The following is a 12,894-nucleotide window of genomic DNA, read 5'->3' as shown; positions in this document are numbered from 1 at the left end:
GGAATTCTAAATTCAGCTTTTTTGTGCCTGGAACATGCTAATCTTTAGTTGTTCTATTTTTTTTTTTTTTTCCAGCAGAATCCCACTTTTGTTGTGTGGTTCAGATGATGCTCAGCTAATGAACTGAGTTAATGTTTTGCATTTCATCCTTACTGTAGTACCATTTATAAAATATTTTACCAAAGGTGATTTATAAGTTTTCAAGTAAGGATTTTGAGAGGTAGTAAAATGAAAATACAATCGCTGAAAAAGCTGCTGAAACATTATACTACTTCACCTAGAGAGCTCATAGTCCATTTATCAGTTAGTCTGCTGTATAGACTTAACTAAAGCACAGAGAGGTCAAGGTCAGAAGTGTCCACCTGCTCTGGGTCTTTGGTTTCTTGATGCTTGTTTAGAGTGGAACTATTATTGGTTGTCTTCCAGCTGTTTAGTGCTCGGTTGTTCTGTAAGTCAAAACCCAACTGTCAAATAATTTCCTCATAGTTTAGAAAAACAAGTCAGACTTCACACAGGAATATTCAGCTGTCTTCTGGGAGCATATATGAGCTGTAGGAAGAAGTAGGCATAAGAGTTATTCTTTTCTGTCCCTCCCCAACCATCTGAACATGAGGACTTTCATTTTTATTCTCAACTTGATTGCTGTGGACTTTCCAAGGTTACCATCTGGTAAGTTAACGTTGCTTAGTTCACTGCAACAATCTCATCAGCATTCAGTTAAATTTCTCTCTGCCTATATCCAGTTTAGGAGTTACGGAACTCGTGTTTTAATAAAAGAAAAGACCCCTGGAATCAAATGACTTCAGAAGCCTAACTGCTTATGGTCTTGATATGTATTTAACTCATTCATTTGATAGGTTTTGATTTCTTCACGCACAGGTAAAGTGACATGCTTCAGCTGATCTAACGCAGAACAGGGCATGGATGTGTGTCTTAGTACAAAAGTACTCGTATCATGTACAAAACTACAGAATTTCTGGCAAGGAGGAAAAACATCTACTCAAATGATACTGAAAATGTAATGAAGTAAAATCTTATAGTTTAGTTGAATTTTAGATTAGGTTAATAACAATCCAACATAGTTATAAAATTTCACATGCAGAGTTAACGAAAATTCCATGCTTGTGAGAGACAGCAGAAAGAAACTGGCCAAAATAACCTTATCGGAAGTTGCAAAGTCAAGCATGGAAATGTAAGGAAGTTTCAGAACAAAGGTTGCCTTCGGAGCCTTAGGTTGGTGCAGCAGTCTTTAATGGCGTGAGTCACTGCTGTTCTCCCAGTCACATACCATCAGTCAGTGTGCAGAATAGGCTTTTCCTGGGCAACTGATTCCTGCCTGTCTTTGCAATGGTTTACTTCTTCTCAAGTGAATGGTTTCCAATTGTGTTTTATGGTAATTTGTTTTCTCAGAAGTTCTGGGCACATGCAGCTCACCAGCGGGGGGCTGTTCTCCAAACATGAATGAGTATCTAACATTAACTTATTTGAAAAGCCAAATAACTAGATACCTCAAATCTGATATTGCAAATCAGTGGATACTTGTGACTTTGATCTCTGTTCCAGGGTACCCCATCTACCAAATGAGAAAAATACAAAGTTGTCCTCTAGTTTTTAAGGGAAAAAGTTGTTTGTCTGTGTAATAATCTTTGGTCTATTGTGATGAACACTATAGAAAGGCTCAGATGAAAATGTGGCAGTACCTTCCCTCGAGATTTTATGATGAGAAAGGTTGTCAGAGCTTACATGTAAACCGTAATACCTTTTCTGTGTACAGTATTTGTTAAAGAGAGTAGGAAGGGAGCCAGTTCTAATGTTTGATCTTTCCAGCCCTTCATCAGTGACTTTTTATAGTCATGGTTTTGTAAAACCATATTTAATTACACCATGTTCTAGGTCCTTAAACATTTGATGGTCTGGAAACCAGTATTTTGTCCATATCTTGGTGATTAGAGGAGTGAGTTTTGGATAAGGACAGGTATGGAGATTAAATGAAGTGGGGAAACTGATGCCTTAGAGTTGAAGGTTTAGGATTTAGGACGTAGCTAATCTCTTTGCTCTGATTTTGTTGAAACTGCTTGGTAATAGTATAGCCAAGAACTCTTCAAAACACACACAGGAATTCCTTTGCAAGCGACATGCCTCTTAAAGTACTTTAATTTGTCTAATCAAAGAACTTATTATTTATGCATAAAGCTATTTTTAAAAAAGTAAGTCTCTGTGCATTGTAGTGATGCTAAACTGGATGCTGTCATGGAGTAAAAATGTCAAGTTCATCAAGACCTGTTGTAAGTTTACTTTCTAGTTGACACTTACAAACTAATGACTAGAAATTGTAACATATGTACAATTCTTAATGAACTGAGTAACATCAGTTTCAAGAAATATTATGTTTCCTTGCAGAATAAAAGCCGTCCTCATTCTAGGGGAGAATATAATGTTTACAGTACCTTTCAGAGTCATGAACCTGAGTTTGACTACTTGAAAAGTCTAGAAATTGAGGAAAAAATTAATAAAATTAGGTGGTTACCACAACAGAATGCTGCTCATTTCCTGCTGTCTACAAATGGTAAGGACATTTTATTTTTGCAAAAAGAACTTTTTATACCTCATTTAAATATTATCTTACCCTTGATCCATTTGTGATTCTAGGGGGTGTTTTGGGACTGTTTTAATGTCTTCTCTTGCTTCTAATTATATGTTAAATATGCTTTGATTGTAATACTGTAGATTACTGACTTACAAATTTGAAAGTAGTGAAGCAGCAACATAATAGGCGTAATTACATCATGTGGATATGCTGGCCTTGTTACCAGTTTGCATACCCTGTTACTCTGCCTTTTAGTTTGGATTCTGTATAAAGGGCTTCCCAGTATGCTAAACTGTAGTAGAAGTCTGAAAGCGTGGCTGATGTTTCAAAATTAGGATGATTGAAGCTTTTCTGATCCCAGATATATTTTAAAGATAAGAATTTGAAATTGAAACACTGTGGTTACAGTGCTCTTTTTACTTTTCTAGTATCAAAACTTGTGCATCCTTAAAACAGCGCATGGTTTAAAAAGCAACAGTCACATAAAAAGGAGCAATTTGTACCATTTTCGCTGTGGACCTTAGAATATATAAATGCAATGCAAAAATTACAAGTTGGAAAGGTAGCAATGCCGCCACCTTTTCTTTGACCTACTCATTCTTTTTTTTTTTTTTTCTTCTCCAGTATGATATTAGTTGTTACTTATATTCCTGGTGTAATCAGTGTTATGATTATTAGGACTATTTCATTTTATCGTGTCATGGAGCAAGCTTTAATATGTAGAAGTGTGCATGGAAAAACTTGCTTTTACTGTCAGAGGAATAAGTGTTGCTCCTGAGAGTTTGGATCATACTTTTCCTTGTACTTAAATGATTTTATAAAAGTGCTGATGTACTTCCTGCTATACAAAACTTCAAAAGCAAGAATGACTTCTGTCTGCAGTACTTGCTTTGATCTAAGTCATATTAAATTCAAATCAATCTTAAACTTTTTTTTAAGTCTTAAATATTTTAAAAATACCTTGTAGTTTGTGGAGGAGAGGTTTGTTTTCAAGTACCTATAGATCTTATTCTTGGTTTATACTTGCATTCTGTATTTGGACAGACTTCTCTTAGTAAGACCTGGGGAGTACATGCCGCTGGACATGGAATCCTAAAATAACAAAGCAAGTTCCTACTCTGTTATTGCCTTTAGTTGTCTCTTAGCAGACACTTGAAACAAATTTGATTTTCCTTAATTTAAGGAAGTTATAAGTAATTCGTATTTGCCTGTAAGCTCTTTCTTCTAGCGTTTTTCTTGTTATTTAAAACAGGTTAGGTAGTCAGTACAGGGCTTACTAGTGAATTTTGGTAACTGATGTGTAACGCTTATCTTGTGAAGGGTAATTTCAGTGAATATGTTTAGTGCCTTATTTTTCAGGTGAAGGCTTTTGTTTTATTCAAATTAAACAGTACGGTAGATTGACCATGGAATGTATTTGTCTGTATGTTGTTTTTCCCTTTCACTGCTACATTCATTGGTTTCCCATCCCCAGCCGCCAAGTGTATGTATTTGGGCTTTATTTTTTTTTTTAGTACCAATTCTGTTAAACGCTACAACTGAAGGCAAAGCGTTTGAAATATGTATAGGGAGGGTTGTATTTTATATCATATTGTTGTTCAAAGGACTCCAGTGAGGTTCTTTGTGGCAAGCAGTGGACAGCTAGATGAAAAAAGAATACCCACTCTGCTGACTCTATTATTTAGTGATTTATTTTGAATTTAATTCATTCTCAAGGATGTGAATTTTTGTTGGTTTTTAGATAAAACTATTAAATTATGGAAAATAAGTGAAAGGGATAAAAGAGCCGAAGGTTATAATTTAAAAGATGAAGATGGAAGACTTAGGGATCCTTTCAGAATCACAGCGCTACGGGTATGTTTCTGCTCTTTGACTTTAAATATTTTTTGTTCTCATTTACTTCTTTACCTTTGTACTACCAAAGTTGTCATCTGAAATGCGTAGATTAGAAATGGTGCTTTGGTCAGGGACACTGAAAACGTTTATAAAATGGAGATACTTAATTATAAAGACATACCTATAAGAAAAGGTTAGTTTGAAAAACTTACTATAGCCACGGAGGTCTGTCTTATTTTATTAGCTTTCCACTATGTTTTTCTCGGAACACCTTAACATATTTAAAATGGATTTGAATTTTAAACTCTTTTAATTAAAAATACTTGGCTAGAGACAACATTAGCCTACCTGAGTGTATTCAAATTGACTGTAGAAAAAGAGATCCTGATGTGTTGAGAGCTGTAAAATGTAAGATTTAAGATATTCTGGCCTAAAATTGCAGCATTTCAGAATGTCACTAACTGAGACTGTTATACTCTGAACTCAATTTACAGAAAGTATGGATTCATAATGCTTTATTGTTAAAATAGTCTAATGTTTTGGTGCAGCATTAAGAATAGTAATAAAAAGTTCAGTCTGTACTTTCTAGTTAATCTAAACTGTTGCATCTAGTCGTTCTGGCTTAGCTGTACCCAAGGAGTGTGCTGATAGACCATGATTACTTTTTTAAACTAGACACTTCTGACACATACTTGAAGCCATATTTAATTTGAAATAAGAATGGTGTTTCAGGAGAAAAAAAAACTTACACCAAATTTTTTTACCATGAAACTCTTTCATGTGTCTAGAAATATGACTAATAATTTCTATTTACTTTGCACCATATAAATTGTTATCTATGGCTAAGGATAGCTTCTATTTTCTTTTTTAACACAAAACAACAAAATATGCAGACTGTTATGGAATGAGGTGTTGGGCAGTAAGCCGCAACAAATTTATTTATTCCAGCTGGGAAAGCAGAATGAAATCACTGCTTTAAAGTATTTAACTGAAATAATGGAAGAGCATGTAACACTTCGGTCATCTCGTCTTTGTAGCTGAGATTTTTAAAATGCTATGTATGGTGAGCCACCACTGAATGAAACGTATTGCTGGATGCTGGAGCAGATTCAGCTTTGATTCAGTTGTGTTGGTGCTGAAAGTTACTAAACTTGTTCAACGTTTTAAATAAAACTTTGTCCATTTAGGATGAAGCCTGTTTCCCCCACAAAATATAATGGGGAACATGCGTAGGGAACGCTTATTTCAGTATGCAAAGGCCTTTCGTATACTGTCTTTTCCTTGCTCTGGCTATACCAGCAGAGGATAGTGCTGTAGTATCTGTGCCACTAGTAAGGAAGAGTAGGCACCCACCTTACCTTCATCCTCCCGATGTGCTGATCGGTGAAACTGGCAGGTAGGGTCTCTTCATTGGCATTAATGCGTAGGCTGTGTGAATTTAGGAAATATTCAGCTTTGGTTGTACTGATAATTCAGGTTTTGCTGAATATTTCTTTAACTTTGTATTTAACCTTTTGTATTTTTTTTCTAGGAACAAGACTTAAATTTTTAAACTGAGCGTTGGGAATTCTGCAGTTAGGTTGAAGGTGTTTTTGTCAGAGGTCGATTCTGAGCGTTTGGGAAACTTAATGTATAGTTGCATTTTGAATTTTTTTCCATCTTTGTAGGGATATAATAGTAGAGTTAGTGCTCCAAACCTGGGACCATTTAAAGCATGAGTTTCTGAAATGGAATAATGACTTTTACCATTAATGGGATTTAAACTAAGGTTTTTACTGCTTTCAGAGCTTGTGTCACTCTTTGATATTTGCTGGGACTACACAGTTTTTCTTTTCTTTTCTTTCTTTTTCTTTCAACTGAATGTTGAACTGAAGCTTTAGGTATACGTGAGCCTAATGCATAGTCACACTGGGAAAGGGCAACCAGTTCTTCTGGAAAGTGTCTTGCTACACAAGTATTCGGGAGCCAAGATCTGATAGGATCATCAGATTAAAATATCTAAAAAGAAGGAAATAAATTAGACTTACTAGCTGCAAATGCAATGGCTGGGATGATGGAAAATAGGTACAGATGAAATTTTGGCTTCTACAACCTTGGCCTTATGTAGGAGTAGACTACCCATCTGGGAACCTGGAGAGTTCAGAATATGGCCCCATGGTTTTACATGGTATTGCTTATATCACTGAAGAAGTGTGTGAATATCTATTTTAAGCACTTGAATATATTCTAGGAAGCAGCAAGCAGAATGGGAGGAAGGCATCAAAAAGCAAGAACCTCCCTCTTAAAAGTTAGTCTTCTAAATTTGCTCTATTTCTAGGAAAGGAGGGTTGGGATGAGCTGCAAATGTTGCCAGGCGCTACATCTTGCAGAAAAAGATGATGGAATGAACAAAGTGTGAGAAAAGATTGGGGGAGAGGAGGGAGCTCTGCTGCACCTAGAGTTACCTTCATATATTAGATTTATTAGGATTTGGGGATCTAGAGTGTATATATATAGCTTGTCCTATGGGCTTTGTTTGCATGTTCCATTACAGAAGTTATAATCCCCATTTCTTTATAACAAAGTAGATTCATAGGAGAAGAAGCACTTCAAAGTTGCATCCTTTACATAAAGACCAGGACATATCAAAGTACTATTCCTGGTGACGTGCATTAATTCATTTTTGATTTCATAATTGAGCAGGAACTAAGAGCTAAGAATGTTCATGGTCAGATACAAAGATTGTCTAGTAAGCAGTAACTGATTAAAATTAATCATTACCATTTATGCTATAAATGGGCTGTAAGATAGATACATGGTGAAAACAATTATAGAGCTCTTGGATGATGTGTTTTGTGTTCCAGGAAGCCAGATAATCTTGGACACGCATAATTTTTTTTCTTGTTTGAATGATGAAGGGTAGCATTATGTTGAACTGTGTGTGTTAGAAGAGCACAGGATGACCATGGGCAATCTTAAACTATTCACTTGCTGGTCAGTGATAAAACTTGAGAGGGAGCTAGAGGGAAGCTTAATTCGCTTGACTGTGATAAACTGTGTCTTCCTTCCAACTAGTTGTGGAAAAAAGGTGTCCATGTGTTCATAAAATCAAAGTGACTGTTCAGAGTAAACAAATTATGGGGGTTTTTTCTAACTTTTCCTTTCACAAGCATTCCTCTAATTTGGGAATGGAGGAGAAGCACTAGTTTCAAATTAACATCATCCTCAAATTGCATTATACACATATACCATTTTCCTGATGGAGGAGGTACAAAGCTTCTGTATTTCACAGGTAACTCTTGCAGAAGTCTGTCAGAGGTTTTTTTGCTGTTTGTATGCTAAGCCAGCATTCATAGGCTGTTAAGTTTTTTTTGCTCTGAGGAGTTGAAAAATGTTTAGAACTAGGTGAACCATTTTTAGAAAGAAGAAATCGAAGTTCTACTATTAGTGTTTGCCATTAGGCAAAATATTGTGTATTTCATAACATGAGGTTTGCAGCTGTGCTCATTAACTTCTGTGGTCCTATGAAAAATTAGGACAAATCTGTACTCCTGCTGGAAAATTGGTGTGGGGAGGGGGGGAATCCAGCAGATTGAAATTGGAACCTGTGGAGTGCATTAATTTAAATCTTCTGAAACAAATACCACTTCTATGCAGCATTTGACTGTTCTTTTTCATGTTTTAGGTTCCAATATTGAAACCCATGGACCTAATGGTAGAAGCAAGTCCCAGAAGGATATTTGCAAATGCACATACTTATCACATAAACTCTATTTCAGTAAATAGTGATCATGAAACGTACCTTTCTGCAGATGACCTAAGGATTAACCTATGGCATTTAGAAATCACAGATAGAAGTTTTAGTATCCTTTTTTTATGTCCTTTATGAACCCTGGGGCACATGTAATTTGTGTGTTTAATAGAATCACTTGAATTTTACTAATCAGAATGAATGTTTGACTCTAGGCATTAAAATACAGGTTTTTAAAATCTAGAGATTTAATACAGGGAAAGCAGGCCTTCGGATGCTTTCGTTCATGCTTGAGTTTGAGCCTTCTTTCAGTGGAAAACTGTTGATTTAAAAAGTACTGTGGGTAGTTTGATTTCTGAAGAGAAGTTTAAATAAGAGTAGAGAGATGAAAAGTAGACCATATGTTACTGTTGATTTTATTTTCCAAAGCTTAAGGTCTCTCTCTCTCTTAGCTGTCTAAAATAACATTTCTTTTAAATAAATTAAATTTTAAAGTTTGAATTTTCCATAGCAAATAATATTGTTAACAGTAGAAATGATTTGAAAAGCTTTTATATTTTTCCAAGCCTGCCAAGCTAAAACTGTAGTAATATGTCCTACATTGGCAAACTTGCAGTAAAATAGCAGTTGCAGAAATATTAAACAGCATACTCCAAGTTAGAAAGGCTTTAGGTAAATGGAGAGGTAATGTGTACTCAGTGTTCAGTAAGAAGGCATTAAAAAGGAGGTTTGAGAGAGTCTATGAGGTTTCTGCCTGTGAGCTTGATCTTACTCGGTGCTTTATTTGGCACTATGGAGCCTAGCTTCATTCTAAGAAAAGTCTTTTAACTCTGTTTTGTTTTCTTTTTCTATGTTACTACTATGCAAATAAAGAACTCCTAAGAAAAATGCAAAATAGTTCTTGGCTCTTTGTGCTTCTGTGGATAGATCTAGCGTATGTTTTGGAATGAATTCTGTAGATCATCATTCTGTTCTTCCTCAGTTATCTCCAGCATATGTTAAAATTGATCTCTAAAATTCTATTTTTTTAATCTACTCGGGTCCTTTTTACTTTATGCAAATGGCACATAGTAGAAGTCAAGATCTTACCCTATTTCTCTGCATTGGATTTGAGTTTATTTTTAACTTTTTTTTTTATAGCTATCTACGAGAATTGATTTGAATGTAAAATGTTCTTTGCCTTTACCAAAACCTTCCCAGATATTGTAGATATTAAGCCTGCTAACATGGAGGAACTGACAGAAGTGATTACTGCTGCAGAGTTCCACCCTCATCACTGTAACGTGTTTGTCTACAGTAGTAGCAAAGGAACTATTCGACTCTGTGATATGCGTTCTTCAGCCCTCTGCGATAGGCATTCAAAATGTGAGTTAGGATGTGTTTTTCTGGTTTTTGTTTTCTTTTCTGCAAGACAGACTGTATAGGTATTCTGCTTATAAATAAGCATACCAAGTTCTGCTTATTGGTAAAGATTTTACAAGGTAAGGGGTGGTAGTTTTGTAGAATGGAACATTTTAATTGTCTTGTTCTAGGCCACCAACAAGCAGAAGTATAGCATGAGACAATTGACGATCTGACTCTGCTCCTGTTTACCCATTTATGCATCATAAACTGATGGGAACAAGTGCTTTTGGCACCAGTGAGACCTGTCTTCTGTCCAGACTCAGTCTTGGTGCTTCTAAAAGGTATCTGCTTAACAAATGCCAGTTTAGGGCAGTTTATTCACCTTTACACGTTAGGAACTGGTCCGAGGCTGCCAGAATCCGTTTAATTTGTGACCGTTTGCACCTACTGGGATAGAATTTGACCTTAAGAATATGTGCTGAGTTTGAAGTTAGTTCGCAGGGGTGAAACATGAATGTTCTCAATCTGAGCCACCTAGACTCATGTAGGTGAGGAAAGCATATGTATTGCAGTGGTAAGAAAAACTGCCAATGCCTTGCACACAGCCTACTGTTTCTTGTTCACTGCTGTAGTAGTAGTGGTTTATTTGTATTACTATCCCTGTGGGGTGACGTACCGTACTGATATTTGCAGGTAAGCTTTCTATAGCGAAGATAAAAATTTTATGTTGGTGGAAAGAAGTATTTGTGCAATGTGAGATATGTAATGCTGAGCTGGTTTGACTTAATTGAAGCTATTACTTAAAATTAGTTATTTTATTAGTTGTTAAAACTTAATCGTTAAAATTTACTTTAAATTGTTTTTCACTGAATAACTTCCTAATAAAAAGGGTCTTTTTAAAAATATAGCTAGTTCTGGATAGCTTGTATCTTGAAACATTGAGTTCAACGATTATGATGCTCAAATAATATATTTCTTTATCTGCTTTCTAAAACCATACCAATTGCATGTCAAGTTGATACTTGATACTAATATTTCACTTCAATAGATTGTGGTGTGCAACTTTTTGGATGTAAATAAAAATATATCACTATCTCAAAATACACAGGTCATGCGATATCTTGCATTGGGGGTGCTGATGTTTTCTCCTGCTATTCAACGTATTTTGTAGATCCGTTATGTTTATTGTACTCATGCACTGTTTTTTAATTTTTCTTCTCTCATTCATCCCTAAGATCTCTGAATTGTAGCTTGCTGATGCTGTGCTCTATTTGAGAATATGTTGGAGATTGGCATCTAGCAAACTGATGACTAGGAGCCTAACGTTGTTCAAAAAGAGACTAATTAAAAAGACTGTTCAACAGCAACCTTATTTTAAAAGAAACTAGCATTATGACTAAAATTGTGTAAATACTGAAAGTGCTGGATGCTGTAGAGCTTAGTGCTGTTTTCATTAGTAATTGTGTCTTTTATCTACAGTTTTTGAAGAACCTGAAGATCCTAGCAGCAGATCATTTTTTTCAGAAATAATATCATCGATATCTGACGTAAAATTCAGTCACAGTGGTCGATACATGATGACGAGAGACTACCTTTCGGTTAAAGTATGGGATCTCAATATGGAAAACAGGCCTGTAGAGACATATCAAGTATGACGGTCACATTTTCTTAAATGTTCTCTCCCCTCCCCCTTTTTCTTTAAAGCTCTCTAATACCTTTTTAAATGTCTCAAAAAGGTTCATGAGTATCTTCGAAGCAAGCTTTGTTCCCTTTATGAAAATGACTGCATCTTTGACAAGTTTGAATGCTGCTGGAATGGTTCTGATAGGTAAGGTGTTTGTTTTCTCTGTGTGTGTGTGTGTTCTCATCTTTTCCCTCACCCCTTAGGAATTTATTATCTGGTCTTGAAACACATAACCCGTAACCGGTCGTTAGCTTTAATGATCTCATTACTTGCATTCAAATGAACTGACTTTGCAAGAAGACTTCAGCTGTAAGTCTTCCACCCTCAAGTTACAGGAGCAGAATAAATCTTTGCTTGTCATTTTGTTTCTAATCTGAATCATTATTGAAGATTTGTATAGTCAAGACTTTCCATTTCAAGCCTTAAGCCATGAAAATGGGACACTCGGTTTTATTTTCAAAAGGTATACAATAATGTGCATTCAATGTTTTAGTAAATTATATCTTGTGCTTTCTGTAGGCTGAAGGAAGCTAAAACAGTATTAGGTAAGTGTTTGTTCAGAGTAGTGGAAACGCTGGTCTTGACTGCAAGTTGTGTAAGCATTGTAATCAAATAGCAAAGCCAGTTTTATTGATCCAAATTGTGCATGTTTCCTGTCAGTAGATACAGTAATGTCAGATATTAGTCTTTTAAAATGTGTTTATAACCCCTGGATGATACTGTGGCAGATCTGCCTCTTATATCTGGATACTTTGTGTTGGCTTGTCTGGGGGAATTTTTTTTTTTTTTTTTTGGTAGAAGGTTTATGAATATATCTGAGATTTAAAACAGTGACTTGTCTGCCACCAAGTACTTGAAAGCTGTTTAGTGAAAAGGTGTTAGTTTTTGATTTGATGGTAACAGGATCAGCCTGTGAAACAAGCTTTGACCTAAAGCTATCATATTTTGGAGAACCAAAGATCCACCACATGGTTTAGAAGAGGATAGTGATCAGGGGAGTCAAGTCTAGTAAGCTGTATACAGGAGTTAGCAAAGTCAAGCCTACCTACATTGCTATTGCAGCGATGGTTGCGATCACGTGTACTGCTATATGCCACTTGTGTACTAACTTGGTAAGTAAACAATCTGATTTAAAAGTAGAAGAAGAAAATGACTTCCAGGGTCAATAAAGTCAAGTCAATAAAGTCAAATAGCCTATTACTTGAAAGGAGGTACTTCAACAGTTAGTAACAGGGGTGGAGTTGTGTTTATTTTTTTCATCGAGGAAATAATCATACTGTATCAGTCCAGTTAAAAAAATATATTAGCAGTGTTTACAGTATCTAATAGAAAATATATAAGAGAGATATGTTCTTCAGCTCTGCTAAAATGCAATGAAACTGACCCTTATTTCTAAATTTCTTTTTAAAGCAATTCCACTTCAACTTTATATTTAAAAAAAAGTCAAAGTATCATCAAGTTTAGGTTTACTCACTTATGTAACATATAATAAAAACATAAGTTGTCATAGTTTGTGATGCTCTCCTCCCTTTGAAAATGCAAAAAATTCTTCCAGTCAGCGTACCTGAGTAATATATTTTGTGTTGATAGTATCTCATTCGGCTCCTAGTCTTTAGGATTTTTTTTTAATGTAATGAAGGCAACGTGTATTAACAAATAAGATGACAAGGCTGAGGTGGTTGACATTTTAACAATCAGGGGGATTTCTGCCTC

At 35.5% G+C, this 12,894-nt stretch overlaps 1 protein-coding gene across 1 annotated transcript in view; it reads left to right on the top strand.

Annotated features, from left to right (window-relative positions):
* The window catches only part of PPP2R2D (protein phosphatase 2 regulatory subunit Bdelta), a 38,902-nt gene that overhangs the window by 16,279 nt on the left and 9,729 nt on the right, over positions 1 to 12,894 (top strand). Inside the window, exons 4-9 of the mRNA XM_068951382.1 lie at positions 2,401 to 2,566; positions 4,329 to 4,441; positions 8,088 to 8,265; positions 9,354 to 9,518; positions 10,977 to 11,146; positions 11,234 to 11,325. Coding sequence (XP_068807483.1) covers positions 2,401 to 2,566; positions 4,329 to 4,441; positions 8,088 to 8,265; positions 9,354 to 9,518; positions 10,977 to 11,146; positions 11,234 to 11,325 — 884 coding nt within the window. The remainder of the gene's footprint in view (positions 1 to 2,400; positions 2,567 to 4,328; positions 4,442 to 8,087; positions 8,266 to 9,353; positions 9,519 to 10,976; positions 11,147 to 11,233; positions 11,326 to 12,894) is intronic.

This window comes from Struthio camelus, chromosome 7, assembly GCF_040807025.1.
Source record: "Struthio camelus isolate bStrCam1 chromosome 7, bStrCam1.hap1, whole genome shotgun sequence".
In the NCBI taxonomy this organism is placed as follows: Eukaryota; Metazoa; Chordata; class Aves; order Struthioniformes; family Struthionidae; genus Struthio; species Struthio camelus.
This window is presented reverse-complemented; position numbering and strand designations above follow the sequence as displayed.